This window comes from Microcebus murinus, chromosome 14 (genome assembly GCF_040939455.1).
Source record: "Microcebus murinus isolate Inina chromosome 14, M.murinus_Inina_mat1.0, whole genome shotgun sequence".
NCBI lineage: Eukaryota > Metazoa > Chordata > Mammalia > Primates > Cheirogaleidae > Microcebus > Microcebus murinus.
Genome location: NC_134117.1, coordinates 61,041,199 through 61,066,280, shown reverse-complemented (window position 1 = coordinate 61,066,280; position 25,082 = coordinate 61,041,199). Strand labels below are relative to the sequence as shown.

The following is a 25,082-nucleotide window of genomic DNA, read 5'->3' as shown; positions in this document are numbered from 1 at the left end:
TAGCCTCAAAAATAAAAAATACATAAAAGCAAAAAATATCTTTTTAAGAGCGAGGGGCATTAGGGGGTGAGTAGAATCAAGGTTGGAAGAGGGGGAAAGAAACTAATTTTTAGTAGTAACATCTTCTGTTTTTAACACACTTTTATGTATAACAATAGTCAGATCTTCACTTATTACTATTAATAAAATTTCTAGATTCTTTCTAGAACGTCTGTTTTACTTTATAATTCAATGATGAACATGCACTTTTACTAAATCCAAAATTGTGAAAACTCAATTTTTAGAGGAAACACTGAATGGCAATGAGCAATTTTCTAGGTTTTTAAAGTTCATATAAATTGAGGAATGTAAGAGGGTCTTTGGCTGTAGGCAACCTGTGAAGTACAGATGAATGTTAATAAAGCAAACAAACAAAAAATCCCACCAATTTGGAGCATTTTATTTATGAATGTGTTTGTTTCACTTAATATGGAAAATGAGACAAAACTATTATCAAAAATATTTTATTTCGTTTAGGGAAAAAAACCACTAAAATACCAAAAGAGAAAATATAACCAAATAATGCAAAAGTAACATATTCATCTCCATTTCAGATATAATATGCTGACATAATTAATATCTTAAATTAACCTACACAGATTTCAGTCATTGGTTATATTACTTTATGGAACACTGGGTCAGAACGACTAGATTTGAATCTAAAACTACAGCACGTACTAGCCGTGTAATGCTTGGTAAATTATTCAACTAATCTGTTTCTCACTTATAAAATAGGACTAATATGTCCACCTCCCTACCTCAGAAATTTATTTTAAGATCACAGAATGTATTTTACATGAAACTACATAAAATACAAAATGCTGGGCACATATAATAATTATGTGGTTTTAAAAAAATTTTTGACAAAAAGTATTGAAATGTGATATTAAATTCCAAGATCTGTGATTCTGGCTAATGCAGAATCAAAAGCAATCCTGCTACATGTTACCATTTACTAACTTAACAGGGGTATGTTTTTTCCCCTTACGAAATTCCCATGTGAAATAAAAGTAATTTAAATCAACCTCAGAAATTAGGAGCTGATACCAAGTTTCCAGACCTTATTTAAGTGAGAAAAAAAGAGAGAAAATCTAGAAAATTGCCTTATGGATGGAATGAAACATTACAAGCATATACATACTGTGTAAACACTCAAATCATTAACACTATTATATACAAACTCAAAACTATCAAGAGACATTTGACTTTGACAAGACAGAGTCAATGGTTTGAGTTTCTTTTCTAAGTACTAAAAAAATTGATCCCTTAACCTCCTGAGTCAAACTGACAAAAGACAACTAGTAAGGCAGCACTTAATCTGGCACTGAACTCTAGCTCCTTTAATACTGATGAGGGAAGTCACAGTTGAGGAATTAGAGCACTGGTAGTTTGTTAAATGTTAATAGTTAATTCTGTTTTTCATAATGGAGTCAAACTTAGATATGTTTCTTCTCAAAAATGAAGTCCCATTTCATTAGAGATCTACAGTATAAGTTCTTATGGCATATTCTGTACCAAAGTTACCCAGCATACTACTGTTTGATCTCAGGCAAATCTTTTAATCATCTCCCATCATCCAAAAAAACTCTTTTTCTGCTCCTCTTTTGAACTTACACCATGACCCTTATTTAGCAATGACTTCATCATCTCCCTAAATGTACTTTTAAAAGTCTTTAACCTTCTGTTCTTTCCTCCTGGCACATCCACTCCAGTCTGATCCTAAAGTTATGGCATAGTTAACTGAATTAACTATGTGTCAAGACAGAATAGAAGCTGGCCTCTTAATTTCCTCTTCTGAAGATGTGAACTACATAAACATACTCAATCTCATCTTCAATGTCCTTGGCACACGCTTAACTACATTAAAACCTTTTGGTATCATCTGTCAATAGTTATGTTTAAAATAAAATGAAATCCAATTACTATAGGCAGATCAAATTTGCAAGGACAAAGGGGAAATGAAAACCACTGGAATAGAAGGTAAAGAAAAAAGATATAAGAAAAAATGGAAAAAAGCAGTAGAAAGAAAGAAAAGAACGTATCCTTCAAATGAGGTCAGAATGGCTTAATCAAAGAAAGCTCAAATACAAAAAAAGTACTTCATGGGGCAGTGATAAGACTGCGGAGGTAAAAGTAGGGAATAAGAAAGGGAAAGAGAACCTAGATCAATAAACACAGAAAGAAACATGATAAACTAAACAAGTAGACAGTGCAAATAAAAAAAAAATCATCAAAGCAGCAGCAGCTTTATACAAACAACAAAAACTCTCTTGATTTTTAAGGGGAAAGATTTAAGAAAGGGGAGTTTGAGAAAATCATGTTTGATTTTACTTGATGTACTTAACTCAGAGCACTTTTTACCAAACAGCTTTTATAAGTGACAAGTTGTGGAATGGTTATGTATGACTCAGTTTCGCATTTTGGATTTTTATCTCTTGTTCTCTCCCCTCCCTTATATCTTATAGTTTTTTATAATGAGATTTGGATAGATATAGTTTCATACAACACTCCTTTTCTATTTTCGAAAAAATAAGTCAATTAAAATTCTAAGTTGTTTAATAATTTTTTTATCAACAACATCTTACCTTTATTATTGTAGACATCTAAGTAATTAGGTGCCGAAAAAATTGTTATTAATGAAGGGAACCCTGTAGTTTGACTTTTTCTGTACATTCTATAGCTGCAAAACAAATAGCTTAATATGCATCGTAAAGCATCAATCATAGATACTAAGTTTGATTTGTATTTAAGGTGTTAATTTGGGTCAGGGAAACAGAATTCTTACCCTGCATCTTGAGCTTCATGAGCTCTAATAATCGATAACAAATTATTGTTTTGCAAAAATTCACACACTGCTGGATAGCTGTGGGGGAAAAAGAGTAAATTAAGTAAAATGATGATTTTTTTTGTATGTAATATATGCTATGTTAGCAACTAAAATGTGATTAATCTTGGATATTTTTCCTTACTTATAAAAATAAGAACATCCTCGAACTGTATTGTGACTAAAATGTTCCTGTGATTTTTCATTTCCAAAATCTTCAGAAGGATCGGACCATAGCAAGTCACACATTGGTCCAAATGCAGGTGGCTCTTTGAATCTATCTAACTGTAAAAGAAAAGAAAAAAAACAAAGAACAGAAATAATTCATCAAAAAATAAGGACAGAATGAACACAGGAATGCAAGCCAACTTTGAATACAGTCCATAGTACATAGTTCTGAATGATTAGAAGCTATTTCCTTAAAATATCATCAGTATATTAATTTTTAGTATTACCTAATCTTGGCAGTAAAGAGAATTTTGAAGCTTTTACTCTCTACTCAACAAAGTACTATAAATAGTAATCAACCTTTCAACTAAAATATATACTCACTCTCCTAATATCGTCCAGTGTGTGTATTTCTGGTGAAAGTCCACCATGAACACAAAGAAACTGTTGGTTTAAAAGTGCAGCAAGAGGCAGGCTATCAAAAGCTTCCATACAAGCTTCATAGACTCTTTCTGAATATTTAATTTTACCTAGAAACAGAAAAAATTAAATAATTGAAAATTACTATCATTTAAAAAACATATACATATATATATATATATGATTTTTACTTCTTATTCTCTCCCCTCCCTTATCTTACAGCTTTTTATGAGATTTGGATAGTTTCAGTTATAAAAGAAAAAAGTGACCAGGCATGGTGGTTCATGCATATAATCCCAGCACTTTGGGAGGCCAAGGCAGGAGGATCACTTGAGGCCAGGAGCTTGAGACCAGCTTGGGAAACATAAGCAGGACCCTATGTGTACAAAAAAATTTTTTTAAAAATTAGCTGGGTATGGGGTGTGGTAGCACACGCCTGTAGTCCCAGCTACTCAGGAGGTTGAGGCAAGAGGATGGCTTGAGCCCAGGAGTTCGAGGTTGCAATGAGCTGTTATCATGTCATAGCACTCCAGCCTCGGAGTGCTGACAGAGCAAGACCCTGTTTTTAAAAAAAAAAAAGGAAAAAGGAAAAAGTATATATGTATGTATGTATAAATAATGGACTATTAAAACCAAGGCAAGAAAACTATAGAGACAGAAAACAAGACAAGTAGAGGAGTGGTGGCTAGGAATTGGGAGGGGGTAAAGGAGTAACTATAAAAAGGCAGCAAGAAGAAATTTATGGCATGATTAAACTTTTCTGTATCACAACTGTGGTGGTAGGCAACTCTGCATTATCAAAAGTCATAGAACTAAATACCACAAGAGTAAATCTTACTGTATATAAATTTTGTTTAAAAGGCAAACATCTTCCCCTATAAGAATCAACAAAAATAAGCAATGTTATCAGTCTTATAAAGACAAATTTTTGTTCTCCTTAAATTTATTTTGGAATATGTAGCAGATAGTCATACAATATTACTAAAAATAAATAAAAGTCAACTCTCTAAAAACAGCTCAACCCTTCACCTTTATTGGCCAAATAAGGTAAAATTAGAACTATACTTGAGGCTAAAATAGGTTTAATACTTGCTTCATTTTATTATTACAGGCAAGGTCACTATATCATCACAACAAAATTCAAAGTCTATCCAATTTTTCTAAAAAGTAAAATATCATACTAATACATTGGAGGAGGTGGGGAGTTCTTGTCTACAACGCATACTTAAAATGGTCAATGAAGCAGGAAGCCAATATAGAAACACATGAATGACAAAATTCCACCAAATCGTGATATCATTTACTTTTAAAAAGGTATCATTCACATTCCTTTGCTCCTTTATACCTTTAAATTCCTGTGTGTTTTGGTTTTGGTGGGATATTAGTGGGTGGTTTGTTAATTAAGCAAAAACAAGAGCTTAGTTCCTATTTCCCATTTTAATATTGTAACATTCAAACATAAGAAAATCTTTATATATCCAGCAACCAGGCATTCTAAGCTGGTAATCTGCTGACAGACCTGTTTTCCAGCACTGTGATTTAATAAAAACTTTAATTTGATTACTTTTAGGTCAAGCATGTACTTTCCAGGTCTCATCTTATTCATATAAGTTACCTGCCTGATCCTTGAAGTTGTATGATTATGCTACCTCTGTCACTACCCATCACTATATTTTCTCCTTTTACTATAAGTCTCTACTAACATGATCTTTTCTGGATTTTGTTTTGAGTCTCAATAATTTTGAAATTACTTCTATTTTTAGAACTTAACTCTAACTTAATAGAGTCATGAATATTAACAATCACAAGGTCTGAGATATAAAAGAAGGCCAAATATTGCTATGTATCATATATTAATAGTCGCTTATAGATACTAGATTACCATGGCTGTAATAATTTGAGAGAGAAAAGGGGTTAACAATATACGTTAAGAATTTCAATTCATTAATAGCATGTTTGAAATGATCTGCAATGATGATGGGATAAATAATTTGTTAAGAATCTTCACAGGAATGCTTCAAGATTGGGGGACAAAAATCTCCAATGCAATAATCACAATTTTTTTCTGTTTTTATTTTCCCTGTTAGAAAAAAAATAATTTTAAAATTAAAAATATATACAAAACTCCAAACTGTTCCTAAGTACATGTAAAAATTAAACTTAAAATTGAAATAAAAACTCCATAATTAAATATCATTAACTGACAACTTTCCTCAAAGCTTTATGTGTAGACACTAAATCTGCTCTTATATGTTGCACTATAAAGTCTTCATGAACTCTTACTATACATATCAATCCAAAAGAATATTGAGGAAGAGAAAACATATCTCCTGGCAGTACTCACATTCCTGCTTAAAGGTAAAATATTCAGTAAGGTGTCTGCATTCATGGTTGCCTCTCAGAAGAAATAATGTGCTTGGGTACAGAATCTTCAGAACCCATAAATATAAGACACACTGCAAAAGAAAATGTTCCAGTAAATTTATCTTGCATTTTTGTTTAACTAAGCTGCTTGCTCTTTGTTCCTTTTCCTCTATTACTCTTACCATCTCAATTACTCCTTTACTAAAATATAAGCTCAGTGAAATAATAGAATTTGTCATCCTATTCACTTCTAATTCTCCATTTCTAGAAAAGTACCTAGCAAATAGAAAAAGCAATAAATATCTAGGGTTTTTTTGGTTTTTATTTGAGACAGGGTCTTGCTCTATCACTCAGGCTGGAGTACAGTGGCATCATCATAGCTCAGTGCAACCTCCAACTCCTGGGCTCAAGAGGACCTCCTGCCTCTGTCTCCCTACTAGCTAGAACTACAGGTGCACGCCACCACATCTTGCTAATTTTTTTTATTTTTTGTAGAGACGAGGTCTCACTATTGCCCAGGCTGGTTTTGAACTCCTGGCCTCAAGCAATCCTACCACCTCGGCCTCCCAAAGTGCTAGGATTGTAGACGTGAGCCCCCGCACCTGGCCTAATATTTGTTTAATGAATGAGTCAAATAATCTATTTAATTACTTTAGATTTATAGATTGTTCAATATAAAAACAATTAGCAGATTGGTCTTCTCAGGTTTATTAGTAAATAAAATAATGTCAAAAATAATAGCAGTTAACATTTAGTACTTACAATGTGTCAAGGACTATATAATTAATCCCCCTCATTTATTCCTCAAACAACACTATGAAGTATGTAATATTATCTCTATTTTACAAATGAGGAAACTGAAGCAAAGAGCTTAAATAACTTGTCCAAAATTATAAAATTCATAAGTGATGGAGACAGGATTCTGATGCTCTAATCTTAAGCATTACACCATGTTAAATAATGTTTGTTTTGTTGATTATGAATGTTGCCTTATATAAGGTAGGTGCTTATTATCTAAACCAATTCAAAGCAAATGCAATTTTTAAAATAAAAAGATTAAAACAACACAGCAGATGCTTTTCTCTAAATAGATTTAACATAAGAAAAGAGACTCACATTTTACTTATTTGGTTAAAAAAAGGAAGGATTATTTTATATGGAAATAAACATGGTATATATATATATATAATCTTCATACACACACAAAAAAACACTTTATTTTTAACAAGTTAAGGTATATTGACATACACACCAACATGCTTAGTTACCAAATAAGCTTCTTAAATTGTTTATTTTATTGTTTTTGTGAAATGTCTGCAAACTTTTTGCTAGGAACATTTTCTGATTTTCTTGAAGCCCTAAAATAATTTGAGGAAAGTTGAAGGGGCTGATAATGAAAACTATGAATGGAGGAAAAAAATAACTCAGAATAATAAAATTCCTAAGGGAAGCACGATGGAAGGAGTCCAGAACTCCCTTCCATATTAGGACTCCTAGCAAACTTCAGAAAGAAAGGTATACTGAAAATACTGGAGAAGGGGATATAAACTATAGTAAATAGCTAGGAAATTCACTAGGTAAGTCTTCAAGGAGAGGTAGTTGAAAGTACCACTGCCTGGCTGTGCTGCTTACTAATAATATGACCTTAGGCAAGTTACTTAAATATTCGAAGGGAGCCTCAGGTTTCTCATCTATAAAATGGGTAAAATAACAGTACTTACCTCATAACATTGTTGTGAGGACTAATCAGTATGTGTTAAGTGCTCAGAATATGCTTGGAATGTATTAAATGTGCAATATAAGTATCTATTAGTAGAGAGTTGACCCAGCAATTCTACCTCTAGGAATCTGTCCTATAGAAATAATCAAGCAAGTATGCAAAAGATAGAGGAATAAAAGACTCACTGAAGCATGACTTGTAATGGCAAAAAACTGGGAACCCCTTAAGTGATTAACAACAAGGAATTGATTAATTATAGTTTGTTCATCAGATGGAAAACAATGTAGCCATTCAAAATGATACTGTAAATTTATATTTACTGATTTGGAAAGACATTCACCATATAGGGATGTAAGAAAAAGCAGGTTATAGAATAGTATTATAATATGGTCCCATTTTCATTTTTAAAAAAGGAGATACATACGTTACAAAATGCAGATTGTTCTGTATTTATTATATTTTACTTACATAATTAAAAAGAAAAAGGAGCAAAAGGAACCATCTACTTTTAAGTGATGATTAATAGGTCATTTTAATGTCTTTTAAGTTTTTTAAACAAATTAATCCTATCAAATACAAAAAGATTCCATACAATATACATAGGCCTTAATAGCTACATAACAAGGGATAAAAGCATTAGGGCTCAAGCAATAAAAAATCATAATATGCTTTCTTTAATCAGAGAGAATTCAATTAATCTTTTTTCATGTGGTTTAATGCCTTTAGAGGCAAGAGAAATAAAAAACACTAGCTTCTTAAGACCACTAGATGACAAGAAAATGAAGACCCCTTGGTCTGCTCATAATTTCCAATGTGAAAAATGGCAATTATAATTATACAAACAAAGCTATACAAAGAAAATTAATTGGATGATTAGAAAGATACAAGAGGAATGAATAGTAGCTTTTCTTAAAAACTTCAGAATATACAGAGGTATTAAAAAAACCCAACACAGGTACTTTCAGAAACTTATTTTACTAGGAATGAATGGAAATCATCTATGTTAACACTTAACAGCATATCAAATGACAGTATATGATTATTACCTCTATACTAAAATAACCTCTGTCCACATAATCACCAAGAAAAAGGTATCGTGTATTAGCAGGTGATCCTCCTACTTCAAAAAGTTTCATCAGATCAAAAAATTGGCCATGGATGTCACCACACACTGAAACAAGAAGATTATTAGATAAGAAAAAAATCTCTGAAATAACAAATTTTAGTTAAATTATAATTTCTTTTACATAAGAGATAATATAAATGTTATCAAGAAATGTCTAAGAAGAAAGTGGTCTATGAAGAGTCATGACAGGGATGATGTGTAACCAAGTGTTCATGTGCTCAAGATCTATAACAAGATGTAAGAGAAATAATGAAACTTGTGGTCAGTGACAAATTTTCATCTGTATTCATAAAGCCCCTCTTTAAGGAAGCCAAGGATGTGTTTAAGTCATAAGATGACTTAACTAACCGTGGTAACTAAAATCTCCATTTTAACTCACTACTTTCTGTTGAATTCTAAATGATCACCTTTGATATCTGAAATGATATAAAGGTATCTGACCCTAAAGATCAAAAGCAAAGTTAAGTACTGAATCAAACTAAAGTACGGTCAACACAACTGATGAAAGTTTCAGAAAAAAATATTAGACTAATTTCTATAGTCAGATTATTTAGGATCATGTTTATTCACTGAAAACAGGCAAAACTTTTTTTAAATATGGAAAATAATTTGGAAATTCAAGATACTGTTCACGTAATATCAATTTAGTATATGGTATGATTGAAGAGGAAACAGTTTTAAATCCAAGCAATTAAATAAAAGTGTAATAAAAATAATACCCAAAACATAAATAAGCATACCTGTAATTGGAGCTTCTACTTCTATCATGGTTTTCTCTCTCCGAAGAATGGCAGCACCCTCATTGATAATTCTAAGTGCAATTTCTTCATCTACTCGACCTTCTTTTACCAAGTGGTTCTTCAGAACATCAACCCTGGGTATCCCATCCATATCAAATACTTCTTCAGATGTCAAGCGATGTGTTGGAGGAAAAGGAACAGCTGCAATATTTTTGATTAATAAAAAATAAGTCACTAACACCAAATTAATCTAAAAACTAATCATTGGATCTAGAGAAATAGGAGTAAAAACTGAAAAGCAGGGGTTTTTCCCCTTCATTTATTGGGCAGAATGTTAATTCTTAAATAGCACTTTTTTCTAAAATAGTAAGCCAATTATACAATTAATAGTTTTTATTAAGCTATATAACATGTTCTTTGTTGAAAATTATTAGAGAAATGAATTGTCTCACAAAACTAAAAGTTCTTTCAGGATAACTAAAGCTTTTTTCTTTAAGCCAAAACATTTTCTCAGGAGCAGAACTCTCAAAATGTATGACATACTCTTCATGCATACTCTTCATACACCTTAAATGAAAGTGAAGATAAATAAATACAATTTAATACCACATAAGCCTGAATAGAAACAAATCCCAAATACAAGGTGATCTACCATGCTATTAATAAGAACATAAAAAAGTTTTCTGGCCAACTCTAATATAAACTGTTAGAGGTATATAGATAAAACAGCAGAATGCTTACAAGATTTAATTTAGTGGCACATATAGACTTAAAATAACAATCATGAAAATTTAGATACTGACTTTTCTTCTAACTTCATGTTTCACAAAAACTTTCATTCTAAATCCTTATGCATATCTTTAGCATCAGTGCATTCCTTATCACTGGAGTCACTTTTTGAGTCATTTAACACTTACTTTTTTTTTTTTTTTAAAGAGAGGGGGGTCTCACTGTTTCCCAGGCTGGAGTTCAATGATATGAGCATAGCTCACTACAGCCTCAAATCCCTGGGCTCAAAGGATCCTCAGCCTCCCAAGTAACTGGGACTACAAACATAAGCCACTGAGCCTGGGGCTAACACTTTTTGAAAGCAAATTATCTTCACTTCCATTGAAGTTGATTGGTTTACAGCACTTTTTGAATACGAATAAAATGCTATGACTGTAAAACTATCCCAATTTATCCCTGCAAATTTATCCAAAATTTCCTATTTTTGTCATATTGTAGTTGGCTTTTTCACTTCTGCGGTATATACTTATGATTTCTACAAGAAATCACCAACTGTACTATTTTTAAGTGATATTGTTGAATGGAATGGAAAACAAAGTCTGTTTTCAATGGTATCAATACAAAATTTTGAGGTCATATACCCAGGAAAAATTACCATATATCTATTAAATTTATTTGATTACTTTTTCACTGAATCCAACAAGTAAATCTTCTCTATGTATTCAAAATCAACTTGGAATGAAATAGTTTCAGGCTCTTCTCCAAATAGTATTTTGTTTTTCAAAATAAAAAGAGAAATTTATAGTCAAAACCTAATTACAGACTCAAATGTAAGGCAGTTCCCTCTTTTCTGGAAAAAAAAATTTGGGGGGTATATAGTATACAGATAGCACTTTTTGATGCTTTGGGGTCATCATTGTGATTATCAGTCATTATATAGAAGCCTGAAATGTACAGGACCAATTGCTCCTTTACATTTCAACTTAAAGTAACTAAAAAGCAGGGCTGGGTTAGAATTATATCAATTACCAAAGAAAGAGTAATAACCACATTTTCATACTAGGGGAAAAAATTAAGGAAGAATTTAATCCTTTAGAAGTGAGATAAGAACTAAGGCAGAGGGATGCTAACCATTTCTAAAAGACTGAAATCACCAATCACTCTCGCTTTTCTTTTTCTTTCTTTTTTTGTTTTTTAAAGGCAGGGCCTCACTCTGTTGCCTGGGCTAGAGTGCAGTGGCATCATTACAGCTTACTGCCACTTAAAACTATTGGCCTCAAGGATCCCCCCCCTCAACCTCCCAAAGTGCTAGGATTACAGGCATGAGCCACCATGCCTGGCTTGCTTTTCTTTTTTTGATACTTAGTAAAACAAAACTTAAACTTATTTTCCCTTCACTAGAAACATATGTATTACCACAGCTTTTTACTACATCTAGACTAAGGCGCTAAAATATTTTTTGTTCCCCCAAATATATGTTAAGATTCTAATAAAACAAAAACCTTACAGTATGTTTTTCACCAATCAAAAATTAAACAAACTATTATGTATGCTATAACCAAATTTGTCCCCATCAGTAAACCAATTGTTTTAAAAATACAGATTTTAATTAATTGAGTACTAAATAAATGAAGAGTTACTTTTGAGACATTAAAAAAATTAGAAGGTTAAATATCTCTCAAATCCAACTTTCTGAGATCAAGAGAGGATATTTTTTCATTAGGTTGAGAGAATTTTTTTCACTCTACTCAGGAAAAGAGATGCTATTTCATTTAAGATGCTGCTTTCTGGATCATACATACTTTCTAACAATCAACATAATTCCCCTAGTGGCTGAATTCTGTTCAAAATACAAAATTTCCCAAAAACCCACCTATGAGACCACTCCCTCCTCCCCCTACTCAGCCAGACACAGTGGTATTGCATGTTTTCATGCACATTATGAATGCGCCACTGCAAGTCACACTGAGGTATTTGCCCTTTCTTTAACCAAGAGTCAGAGGTCTTTATTCACCGGAAAAAAAAGTACAAAACTGACTTCATGCCCATGGGTTAGTTATCTATAGATCTATGCTTTTCTACTTATTTTTCAACTCAGGGCATACTTTAAATTTCAAAACCAGCTGGCATACTTTACATTTCAAAACTATCTTTAAGGAATGGATACAGGTTGAATGGTGGAGAAATGCCACCTATGCATGGGTAAAAGTAGATGAAAACTATAGAGGATTATTGTTATTATAGTAACACAACACTGGAAGCGGAGAATAGGGAATTTCAAAAGTTTTAATACATCAGTAAATAAGAAAATAAGAGAAAAAAAGGTATGTATAGTGTTGTTTGGCAGGTGGAGAAAGAAGCTGCAGCAGATGACCTGACAGGGCAAAAGAAAACTGACCAAATAGAAGACATTAATTTTTTAAAAAATAAAAAATTTAAAAATATTCTCAAACAGTACTTTGTTTTGTAACTTTTATGGCATTTTGAAGTATTTCCATCTAGTTTTTAGGCTTTTAAAGGTTTTATTTCTAATTAATCTTAAGCCAATTATTCTTGCTTTTCCAGGATTTCCCCCATATATTAATATATTTTTCTCTCTTAATTTTCAGACTATTTTTCTCACTCTTCTATATTTGTGATAGGGGAAAGCCAGAACTAAATGTACATAAATATTATAATGTAAAAAGTCAACAACTGAAATGGCTAATAATGGAAGATTAGTTGGAACAACCTAAAGGGCTACAAAAATCACAAAGTTACCAACACTAGAAAACATGATTTGGTAAAATTCATTTTGATCAAACTGCTCTGTTGAAAATTTTCCTTTAAGCCAAATTTTGGCATGAAAGCCATTATCTGTATAGTAATCAATAACATTCACAAGGTATTTTAACGTATGGTAGCTAAAAATCAAGGCCTAAAAAACATTTTAATTTAGGAAGCTGGAAAAATAAAGATACAGATTGATTAGGATTGGGGAGGGGCAGAGATCTCTTATTGTTTCTACCACTGGGCAAGGAATCCTGGGAATTAACTAACCCTGTTCTCCAATTCTAAGCAAAGGCTACAAACTTTTAGTCCTTTGAGGCCTCCAACTGGGGTGCAACCTGTGCCCAGTGTATAATTTTACTCCAAAGTACCATTCAGATGCCTAGTGTCAGTTAATCCCTCCATGTTTCCCACCATTGCCATCCCTGGCAACTGTCCAAAATATAGTGCCCATACATCTGAATTTTTCTATTTCTTTCCCTCCCACCATTATTTCCCTCTCACTGTTCTCCTCCCTCCCATTTTCACGGAGACCTCCAGAATTCCTATTATATATATATACATATATACACACACACACTCCTCTTTCCCTTACACATACATACACACACACACATACACATTTGCTAGCATTTCACAAAAGCTTCACAAAAGCTGTCTTCATCTCTCTAGCTTAATTAAATCTGGTTCTCTTGAAAAACAATACTTCTCAAATACTTTTTTCAAAGTGGATGGTGCTCATTTTTCCACACTCCACTACTCCCAAAAGAGAATGAATGAATGCATCAGCATTGTTTCAGTTAGTCCAATGAGGAAAAAAAAAAAATGCCTCTTCCTTTGAGGTTCATGCCTTCTAGCCAGTTTATCCTTGTCCCTACCATCAAATAAACTTCTAGTCATCTCTCACATTCATCCTAAACTCAGGTTCCTGGTTCATAAGCCTTTTCCACTCTAAGTCCCGCCACTGTTAATGTCCATGTGATGACCTATCTAAAACCTAAGAACTGAGAGGCTTGAGCTCCACTCCACTTCAACTCCTTAGCTTTGGCCATCAATACCACTCCACCTCTGAAATCCTGAACTGCAATGTCTCTCTTCAGGGTCAAACTACCCTAATATTCCAGTTTCACTCCCTTTTCTCCATCTATTCTTTATTGTGTTAAGAACTGAGATAGTCCCTCTTTATCAACTGCTTTCTGGCTACCTTTACTTTTTCCAATTTTTTTTTTTTTTTAAATAAGAGATGAAGTCTCACTATCACCCAGGCTGGAAAGCAGTGGCAAGATCAGAGTTCACTGCAGCCTCAAATTCCTGGGCTCGAATGACCCTCCCACCTCTGCCTCCTGAGTAGCTGGGATTACAGGTGTGTGCCATATTCTTACAATTCTGAAGCTATTCCATCATCCACCCACTTTTTGTAAACAATGGAACTGAATGTTTTACCCTTGTGTCCTTTTGTACTACCTGCCAGGCAAAATCCCAATTCTTGGATAAATTAGCTTCTAAATTTGGGTGCCAAGTATAAAAATCATCAAAATAGCCCAGTGCTACTACAAATTCATGGTCTCCAATTTAGCTGGTCTTTGGTACTTCCCAGTAACCCTCAATCCTCATTCATCTGGCTTCTATCCTAATTCTTCTACCTTCTAACACTCTCTTCTCTTGGGTTCTTGAAATCACTCACTTGGTTTTCCTCTTACTTCTCTGGTCATACCTGACTGGCCTATTTCATGGATTTCTAGTCCTTTTAATGATCCTTAACTGCCAATGTGTGTCCTAGGTTTCTGTCCTTGGCCTTCCTCTCACACTATGAACTAGTGATCTCACTCATCACCACACCTTCAAGTGTCTACATTTTGAGAACTCCCAAAGAGATCACTGCAGTCCAGATCTTTATTAAACTATCAAACATCTCCACTTGGATGTTCCATAGATAGCTCAAACTTAGTATGTCTAAAATTGAATGCAATCTTTCCCTCTAAACCATTACCAATACAGTTACCCGATTAATATGGAATTATCCTCAACGTCTCTTTCTTCCTTACCCCTACACAAGGCCAATAGATCTCAATTCTCTGTTTTTGTCCCTTTGGCACCAAGGGACACCGAATAAGGACTTTTTTCCCTAGATTACTACAATCTTTCCAAGTTTGCTCATGTTCTACAATAGAGTACTCTTCTAAAATTCAAATCTCAAAATTCTGCTTCACGGCTGCCTTCACTAAAATAAAATCCAAATTCTTTACCTTATCATGGCATATGAGACCCCTCATGAGCTGACCCCTGCCCTCATCTTTTGCCACTACCTCACATTCCAGACACACTCTATATATACTATAGACACTAACTTACTTTGATTTCTTAAACTATATTACTTTTTTATCTTTGTACTTTGCCTGCCCTATTGTTTTGGGGTATGCTATTTTCCATCTTATGCCTAACTTCATCTAGTCTTTAAACCTCATTTCGGTGTGACAATTCTTTTTTTTTTTTTAGAGACAGAGTCTCACTTTGTTGCCCAGGCTAGAGTGAGTGCCATGGAGTCAGCCTAGTTCACAACAACCTCAAACTTTTGGGCTCAAGCAATTCTTCTGCATCAGCCTCACAAGTAGCTGGGACTACAGGCATGCACCACCATGCCCAGCTAATTTTTTTTCTATATGTATTAGTTGGCCAATTAATTTCTTTCTATTAGAGTAGAGACGGGGTCTCGCTCTTGCTCAGGCTGGTTTTGAACTTCTGACCTCAAGCAATCCACCCACCTCAGCCTCCCAGAGTGCTAGGATTACAGGTGTGAGCCACCACGCCCAGCCTGGTGTGACAATTCTTGAAAACTTTTCCTAATCTTTCCAGCCTAGTTTAACGGTGCTCTACCCTTTGTGGTCCTATATCATAGCACATGATACACACATATATTATGGCACTTACCATACTGCACTATAAATATTTGTCTCCCCTACCAGTTTAGGAATGCCTTGAAGGGAAGGAGCTATGTCTGTCATCTCTACATACCAAAGTGATTAAAACATAGATACTAATGTTCGCTGAATTAATGATTTATTAGTTACAGTTTCCAAAATACTTGTATATGTTAACACTAGATTACGTAGCAATGACAATATATTTATAGTGTTTTATTTACAGTTTACAAAGTACTTTCACATATATAATCCCACATGATTTTCAGAGATATCCTGTGAATTTGGTCAGGCAGGTTGTACAGCCATTTCACCAATGAGATAACAGGTTCAGAGATGGTTAAGTGGTTTCCCAAAGTTTTGATTAGTAAGAGGTGGAGCCATGGTTAAAACTGAAGTCGTCAGAATGCAGCTCCTGTATCATGTCTTTAATATTAGGTTATTAAGTATGAAATGTCCAATTTCCTTACACACTAAGTTTAACAACTGATATCTCTTGACATTTCACTTAGACTCTTCTTTTTTTTTTTTTGGAGACAGAGTCTCACTTTGTTGTCCAGGCTAGAGTGAGTGCCGTGGCATCAGCCTAGCTCACAGCAACCTCAATCTCCTGGGCTCAAGCGATCCTACTGCCTCAGCCTCCCGAGTAGCTGGGACTACAGGCATGTGCCACCATGCTCGGCTAAATTTTTTCTATATATATTTTTAGTTGGTCAATTAATTTCTATTTTTAGTAGAGACAGGGTCTCGCTCAGGCTGGTTTCGAACTCCCGACCTTGAGCAATCCACCCGCCTCAGCCTCCCAGAGTGCTAGGATTACAGGCGTGAGCCACCGCGCCCGGCCACTTAGACACATCTTGTTTTATTTTTATTGTGAAGGTACATCCTCATTCAAATACACGGTTTGATTGTAATTATGTGTCAAATATTTTTTTTTTGAGTAATTTTTGTGAAACCATGGATGAGTCAAAAATTCAAGTTATTTTCAATATGAGTTCCATCATGGAACCCATGCAGTACAGACAGCTCAAAAATATCAACAAGGTGCTTGGGAAGGATGTGGCTAATGAACACACAGTATGTTGATAGTTTGAGAAGTTCCATTCTGGTGATTTTAATCTTGAAAATGAGCCACGTGGGTGACCTGAAACCAAGGTGGATAATGATGAGCTGAAAGCTGTAGTGGAAGCAAGTCCATGTCAACCTACATGTGAATTAGCAGCAAGGTTTGGCATTACTATTCCAACAATATTGAATCATTTGAAACAAATTGGCATGGTGAAGAAGCTTGATATGGCCGGGCATGGTGGCTCACGCCTGTAATCCTAGCACTCTGGGAGGCTGAGGCAGGAGTATCGTTTGAGCTCAGGAGTTCAAGACCAGCCTGCGCAAGAGCGAGACCTCATTTCTACTAAAAAAAAAAAAAAAAAACAGAAAGAAATTAGCTGGGCAACTAAAATATATATATATATATATATATATAAATTAGCCGGGCATGGTGGCGCATGCCTGTAGTTCCAGCTACTCAGTAGGCTAAGGCAGGAGATGACTTGAGCCCAAAAGTTTGAGGTTGCTGTGAGCTAGTCTGATGCCACGGCACTCTAGCCCAGGCAACAGAGTGAAACTCAGTCAGAAAAAAAAAAGAAACTCGATAGATGAGTAAAGCATGAATTCATGAATTAAATGAGCGTCGGAACAGAAATTGTCTCAAAGTTTGTCTTTCTTTGCTGTCATGACTTAAAAGCAGCCCATTTTTGCACAGTATTGTTTCATGTGATGAAAAATGGATTCTTTTTGACAATCACAAGTGTTCCACACATGGTTAGATAAAGATGAAGTGCCAAAACACAGTCCAAAACTAAGTATTCATCAAAAAAACTAATGGTGCCTGTTTGGTGGTCCAACACTGGTATTATCCACTACAGCTTCATGAAACCTGGTCAACTGATTACAGCGGATATCTACTGCAACCAATTGGATGAAATGATAAGGGTACTTGCAATTAAGCAGCTGAGACTGGTCAACAGAGATAGGCCAATCCTCTTGCAAGACAACACTGGACCATATGTCACACAAACAACACTGTTCAAACTACAGAGGCTGGACTTGAAAATTCTCTGTCATCCACTGTATTCACCAGATCTTACAACAGCTGACTACCACTTCTTCCAGGCTTTGGACCACTTCTTGCAAAGGAAAATATTCAGTTCTCAAAAAGCTGTGGAAAAATGTCTTTTGTGATTTCATCACTACCCACTCTCCAGGCTTCTTTGCTGCTAGCATAAACAAGCTACCATTAAGATAGCAAAACCATGTTGCCAGTTTAGGTACATACTTCAATTAATTGTACTGCTTCTTAAAATATAATAAACTAAACTTTTCATTCAAAATCAGACATTTCATATTTAATGACCTAATATCAACACAATGATAATTTCCTTTTGACTAAAGGAGTCATCAAAAGACTCTTCATCGTGGAGAATGGTATAACCCATTAACTTGCCAGGAGTAGAAGCATGGATTGGCTATATGCTTTAAGGAAAGATTCAATAAATCCAACAGCATCATCTTCAAAATTAACTTGTGGTGGTTCTATAAATACAATACCCCTCACAATTGGTTCCCCTTCCTTTTGTTAAGGTATCACCATTCTCTGTCACTCACACTTAAAATTTTGGTGTCACTGCTCACTTTCTAGACTCCAAATCCTACTGATTCTTCAAATTCTCTCAATTTTCTTGCATCTCCATTGTTACAATGCTAGTTCAAGTTCTCATCTTGTATACTAAAAAAATCTTATTAATTTCTACTCTTCTTCCTTTTTGGTTGAACAAAAAGCACAGCCAGATTAACCTACTCAAAAATTCTGGGTAGTCCCTTAATGACGAATGAAAGAACAAAAAAAGAAAGAAAGAAAGAAAACTCTAATTATTTTCAATGTCTTCTTCAGTTTGACCATTCTCAGCCTTTTATGCGTCATTCCAATCTTTGCCTCCAACTACAATTGCCCCATTTAACCAATCCCTAAAGCAAAATTATTCTATTTCCTATAAGTGTTGCTCATCTGTTTCATTCCATCACTTGTGTATGTAATCAATATACTCACCTTCTAATATTACTAAGAATTTATGTCATATCTGGTTTCTCTTTCCCTTAATTCATGCCTTGGTCACCCCTAAGCTGGACTACTCCATTAATCTTCTAACTAGACAACCTGCTTTAAACCTCTCCCTCTCTAGTATTTGTTCCACACAATAAACCAGAGTTAGCTTTCCAAAACCAAGATATTGGGTCACTATTCTACTTTAAAATCTTCAATCATAATAATGGTGATGGTTACCACTGGTTGAGTACTTATGTGCCAGGCCAGGCACTGTGGTACTACTTTACATGTACTGTCTCTATTAATTCTCAGAAAACCCCATAATGAGATTTTATTGACTCTATTTTACAGATGAGAAAACTAAGGCTTGGCGATGCTAAGTATCTTGTCCACAGTGAGAAAGGAGGTTATTAGGTGAGAGAGCTAGTATTCAAGCCCAGGCAATCTGACTCCAGAACTTGTGTTCTAAATCATCCAGGGGCTATATTGCTTATTAAGTTTCAGCTCCTCAACTTGGTAAACAAAAGATCCTTCCCACTTCACTCCTGCCACTCCTTGCCAAGCACTTTACACATTATTGCCCACATTTCTTGCTTTGTGTCCAAACTCCATGCCTTTCTGCTTCTGTTTTCTCTACTCTGGCCCCACCTTCTGTCTGGAGAAATTCTACTCATCCTTCAAGGATAACTCAAACCATTATCCTCTCAGTGATGCTTTCCCTCAAAGTAAGATACCGTGTTTCCCCGAAAATAAGACCTACCCATAAAATAAGCCCTACCAGGATTTCTAAGCATTTGTGCAATATAAGGTCTACCCCAAAAATATGACCTAGTGATGGGTGTGACTATGCAGCCTATCTGCACAACCCATGCATTTCGTCATCACGGAGGGGTAAAGAAGATGAGCAGCCCTTCTCATCTGCCCCGTCTTGACAGCTACTATCCCAGAGGTGACCAGAAAGGTACGGGCAGCCCCACCAACAAGGTAGGCTCCCTGTCAGGTCCCAGCCATCCTTTGCATGCTGCAAGCTTAGGCTTTGAGGGGAAAATAACACATCCCCTGAAAATAAGCCCTAGGGTGTCTTCTTGAGGAAAAATAAATACAAGACCTTGTCTTATTTTCAGGGAAACACAGTAGTCAATTCCTTCTTTATAACTACAATAGCACTTTGTACCTAATTCAATATATTATTTATTTACAATAATGTTTCCCCCACTAGACTGCCAGCATTCTAAAGAGAATCTAACACATCTTATTTAATTCTGTATCACCAATGCCTAGCACAATGTCTGGTACCAAGTAGGTACTCAATAAATGTTGTACAAATAAATAGTCTCAATCTTATGCCTATTTCAATCCTACCCATCCTTCATGTCTCTTTGTTCTTATACAAAGTCTTCCTAGACCATTCCAGCCCAGCTTTATCACTACCTCCTTTGAACTAAGATAAACAGCTGGCTCTGCCAGTTATCTATCTGGCAATTATTAATCACATCCATCCTTATGACATATATTATTAACTTTTCATTGAGTGTTTATTTCCCCAAGGACCAAGACTGTATTTATCTTTTATATTGTTGTTGTTTTCCTACAGTTTTGAAGCATACAGCAGGCAGTTAACAAATATTTGCTATATGATTACTATGATGTTCCAAAATAATTTTTCTATGCCATACGTGTATGCCCAATTAGCTTCAGCTTATTTCATCACTATGTACAAAAAAATTTATGGTGAAATGAAGTCATACGATTGGCACTAAAACACATCTCATTTAATAAAGGTTCTTTTCACTCAAGGTTCTTTTCACCAAACTTTTCCTTACAGTTCTTGCCAATTCATTCAATAGCTCAGGAACCTGAAGTTTTTGTCTCACTACTGAATAGCTTTATTTCCTACTTGGCATTTTCCTTCTAAGATATCTTGTTACCATAGTGTTCTCTCCCCTTCTTGTATACACACACACACACACACACACACACACACACACAATTCTCTGTTCCTTTGCTTTCTTTAGGACACATGGTGCTAAAGCTTTATTTTAGTATGGCTAACAGTTTAATGGGGGTGGAAAGAAAAAGAAAATTTTTTAGTAGTTATCTTTTGACATAGATAGGTCCACAAAATAGACTTTGTAAAGAAAAATTAAAATATAATGAAATAGAACTAGCAAGAAACAGTGAAGTAGCTATGTGACTCCAAGACCTCCGTGGATCATCTGAAAATCTGTAATGTAAATAAACAATCCTAATAAGCAAAGATACTGGAAAATACTTTAGCCAAATGACTTCAGATTTATAAGCAGGGCAACTGGCAACAGAACTTAAATGAACCGTAAGGCTGCCCATCAGAAGTATACCAGCTTAAAAAATTAAAACACATACACTTCAGCATTTTGGTTCAATCTGAAAGTCTGATAATTTAAGGTTAATACAACCTAAAAAATAAAGAAAAACTGTTAAGAAAATGAGTCATACTGTAGGTGCTAAAAGGAACATATACATGATCTAGACAATGCTCTCTGAGTGATAAAGATGAATTTTCTATCAAAATTAACACACTTGGTAATTTCAAGAGACAATCCAGTTTCACAAATCTGGGACCTAGTCTATACAGTAAAAGGTACATTTTTAAAGTACTTAGGGGAGGCCGGCACTGTGGCTCATGCCTGTAATCCTAGCACTCTGGGAAGCCGAAGCAGGTGGATCACTTAAGGTCAGGAGTTCGAAAACAGCCTGTGCAAGAGTGAGACCCCGTCTCTATTAAAAATATAATGAAATTAATTGGCCAACTAAAAATATAGAAAAAATTAGCCAGGCATGGTGGCACATGCCTGTAGTCCCAGCTACTCGGGAGGCTGAGGCAGAAGGATCTCCTGAGCCCAGGAGAATGAGGTTGCTGTGAGCTAGGCTGACACCATGGCACTCTAGCCAGGGCAACAGAGTGAGACTCCGTCTCACAAAAATAATAGTAAGATTTTGAGCTTTAATTACCCATGCCAATTTTACTGATATGGTAGTAAGGCACATATGCAGATACAGTAGATGATTTTCCTACTTTGTTTCCATTTTCTTATTTCCAACTTAGCTAAAGAACAGAAAAATGCTTAACAGAATATAGTTAAAAAGGCACATACTATCTTATCTAAACCATTTGGGCTACGTCAACTTTCAAACAGAAGGATTTGACCTGAGCCAGCAGCTGAAGCAGGCTCACAACAGAATTTGTTTTAACCAACCAGGAAACCTAATTACTGATCATCAGTGTCATAGATTTACTACTAATAATTTTAGTGACAAGCTCATCACATTTATATACAAAATCACTTACAGTATTCCGAGTTCCCAAACTTCACAAGAAGTGAATTTCGGGCACCTGATCCTAAACACAGAAATATCTATATGCCCTTAAGAACTTGCATGACCATAAAATGTAGGACTTCTGACTAGAAGAACAGAGTAAAAAATTTAGAGACAATAACAAGTTTCAGGGAGTAAGAGACTACTTACGATCAATGCCAACGGAGGGTCTCCATAATATTACAACTGTGAAATGGTACAGATGCAAAACTAGCAACACATCCTGGACTTAAAAGATATCTGGATTTTTAACAAGTTAAACTTAAGCTGAACTAGCACAGTGGTCATTTATCTTCTGGCAACCAGTGTTCTCTAACATTAAATGTAACATTAGGGTACAACTATTGAATGTAGAAAGCAAGAAAGAATCCTGAAGATGAAATTTAAAAGGGGATTTCTGGATCTGTATGAAACGTGAATTTCCCAAAATGTAAGAGACTCCATGAGCAGTGCAAATTAGACTTTTACACACCATTTGTTAACATGTGATCCACAACAGGCATTTCAACTGGCTAACAAATTCCATAAAGAAATGAAAGTTGTCTTCATGAAGAACATAAAACTAAGCATGAGATATGATAACCATGAGCTTTAATTAATTCCAATTTTCTATACTAACAAGCTCCATTCCTACTTTCCTAAATCAAATGGCTTTTATTTCATACCAATAAACTGCAAATGTGACTGTGTCTTGGACTCACAACTCACCCATAAGGAATCTGCCTTATGCTTGGAATCTTATTTTTACTGCATTAAAGCAGTACAGGAAAAAAACATTACCATATATACAACAAGGAACAAAATTCAGATGCATAAGGATAGCATAAACTCAATTCTCAGGAATGTGACTGGTTATCCCATCTTACAGTCAGGTGAAAAGGAAAATCAACACACAACACAGACGTATAGTCAGAAAAAGCAGCAGCAGCCAATATTCATCGTTCCTACTCCCATAAAACTCAAGGATTTCTTGATAGAATGAATGCTTGACCTGACAATTTTTTTTTCTCTTTTAAGAAAGATTTCTCAGTACAAGGATTCCATAAACTCTTTATTCAGCTCATTCCAATACCTTACCCAACCTGATATACTACTAACTTTAAAAATAATCCACATAAGCCTACGTGCAAATCAGTGTTATTAAGAACCAAAGGAGGCTCAGACTTAAAATTTTAAATTTATAAAAACTCAAAAAAGGTTTTCGTGTTTTTAGATATTTTAATTCAAACAGAGTCAGATTTCAAAAACTAGGCTAAAACAGGGTTTAAACGCTGTGCCAGTTCATTTATTAAGAAGCTGAATGAAAAAAAACCAAAACAACAAATAAAAGGAGTATCTGTATTTTTTAAATAAACATAATACAAATAAGGAAAACTTTATTATACAACTACTTCAATTTATCAATCAAGCTACACGGCAAAGAAAAATCATTCCAAATTGTTTTTCACCTCCATAGCAGTGTTTGAAGTTTTGAAGCTCTCCCAGAGAGCTTGGAATCTTAAACAACTCTCAATTAGCCTTGCATTTCTCTATTTTAAATTAATCCGCTGCCCTGTTGTGGGCAAACATACAGAAATTCTGCCCTGGCCAAGAAACATTTAACTTTTTCTTCTAGGGGGAGTGTGTGGGGGTATGTCTGTAGGGGTAACCTCTTTTGAACTAACAGTGTTAATGATTTTCTAAATAAATACTTCTTCCTATCCACAAGGTTTTTTTTTCTTTTATGCTTCTTTTACTCCTATTCTGCACTACAAAACCTAGCCTCACAATTCCTGCCTCGACCCTTCACCCTTGTCTAATCCCGTAGGGTTCCCCCAACTGCCCCGCGGGGTGGCACCTGAGGGCCCAGCGCTAACCCCTGCGGTTGGCGCTACCAAAGCGCGGATAGGGCGGACGGCTGTCACTGGGGAGCAGGCGTGGGCCAAAGCCGAGGAGATTTCTGACTGCTCAAGGCCGGGCCCCGCGTGGCTGAAGGTCTCTGAGCCCCTCGGTCTCTGAGCTCACTCCGGCAAGCCACGAGTGCAGCTGTCGCGGAGCAGGAAGCTAGTCGCGGCCCTTGCGCCGCTTTGACAGGCCAAGTAGGAAAAAAAGGGAGCTCGCTGCAGCTAGCAGCCTCACCCCTTGGGCCAGGAAGCCCCGGAGGCAAAACCCCCGCCCTGGCCTGAAGGCAAGCAGGAGACCGCGGAGCCTAGCCACCGACTCAGCCCAGTCCAGCAGGGGCCCGCCCAGGGGCCACTCCCCAAGGGAGGCAGCCAGTCACTCGCCCGCCCTTCCGGGCCCGCTCCCGAGGGGACGGTCTCCCGCCCGCCCTCACACAGTTCCTCAAGCCAGGCCCCCAGGGCTTCGTCTACCTCTCACCTTTGACGACGCGGTCAGCCCCAGGAGGGGGCGGCGGGGGCGGGGGTGGGGGCGGCGCGGCCCGGGCCGGCTCCGGGGCGGCCATGCTGGGCCCGGGGCTCGGCTAGGCTCTGGGCCGGGCGGGGTTGGGGGCGGGGGCGGCGACTACCAGAGCCAAGCGGCGGCGCCGCCGGGGAACATGGCGGACCCTCTTTCGCTACAGAGGGGCTGAGACCGGCATGCACCGCGCGTGCGGGGGCGGGGGCGGGGCAGGCTCTAGGGACTCGGGCAAAATTACTGAGGCTACGAGAGAAACAGGACAAGGCCAAGGGATCAGGTTAAAATTCTTTGCATGCAGAAACAAAAGATTGAGGAAAGGGGGCAGTGTGTAGCTAGTTGCTGTCATGAATGAAACACGACACTGGCTCTCCTGGTGCTTCCAGTAAAATGGGGAGACATGATCAAACC

The 25,082-nt window shown here is 36.1% G+C and overlaps 1 protein-coding gene across 7 annotated transcripts in view; it reads right to left on the bottom strand.

Annotated features, from left to right (window-relative positions):
* Positions 1–24,856, bottom strand: part of PPP3CB (protein phosphatase 3 catalytic subunit beta) — a 53,884-nt gene extending 29,028 nt beyond the window's left edge. For 3 of the 7 annotated variants that reach the window (XM_012759916.2, XM_012759919.2, XM_012759917.2), the window contains exons 1-8: positions 24,636–24,856; positions 9,402–9,602; positions 8,582–8,706; positions 5,796–5,907; positions 3,416–3,561; positions 3,009–3,148; positions 2,825–2,902; positions 2,625–2,719 (exon numbers count right to left, since the gene is read on the bottom strand). In XM_012759916.2, coding sequence (XP_012615370.1) covers positions 2,625–2,719; positions 2,825–2,902; positions 3,009–3,148; positions 3,416–3,561; positions 5,796–5,907; positions 8,582–8,706; positions 9,402–9,602; positions 24,636–24,720 — 982 coding nt within the window. In that variant the 5' untranslated portion in view covers positions 24,721–24,856. Of the gene's footprint in view, positions 1–2,624; positions 2,720–2,824; positions 2,903–3,008; positions 3,149–3,415; positions 3,562–5,795; positions 5,908–8,581; positions 8,707–9,401; positions 9,603–24,133; positions 24,601–24,635 lie in introns of those variants that run through there. The other 4 variants (XM_012759914.2, XM_012759920.2, XM_012759918.2 and 1 more) reach the window with 3 other exon arrangements.
* Positions 24,857–25,082: the final 226 nt, after the last annotated feature.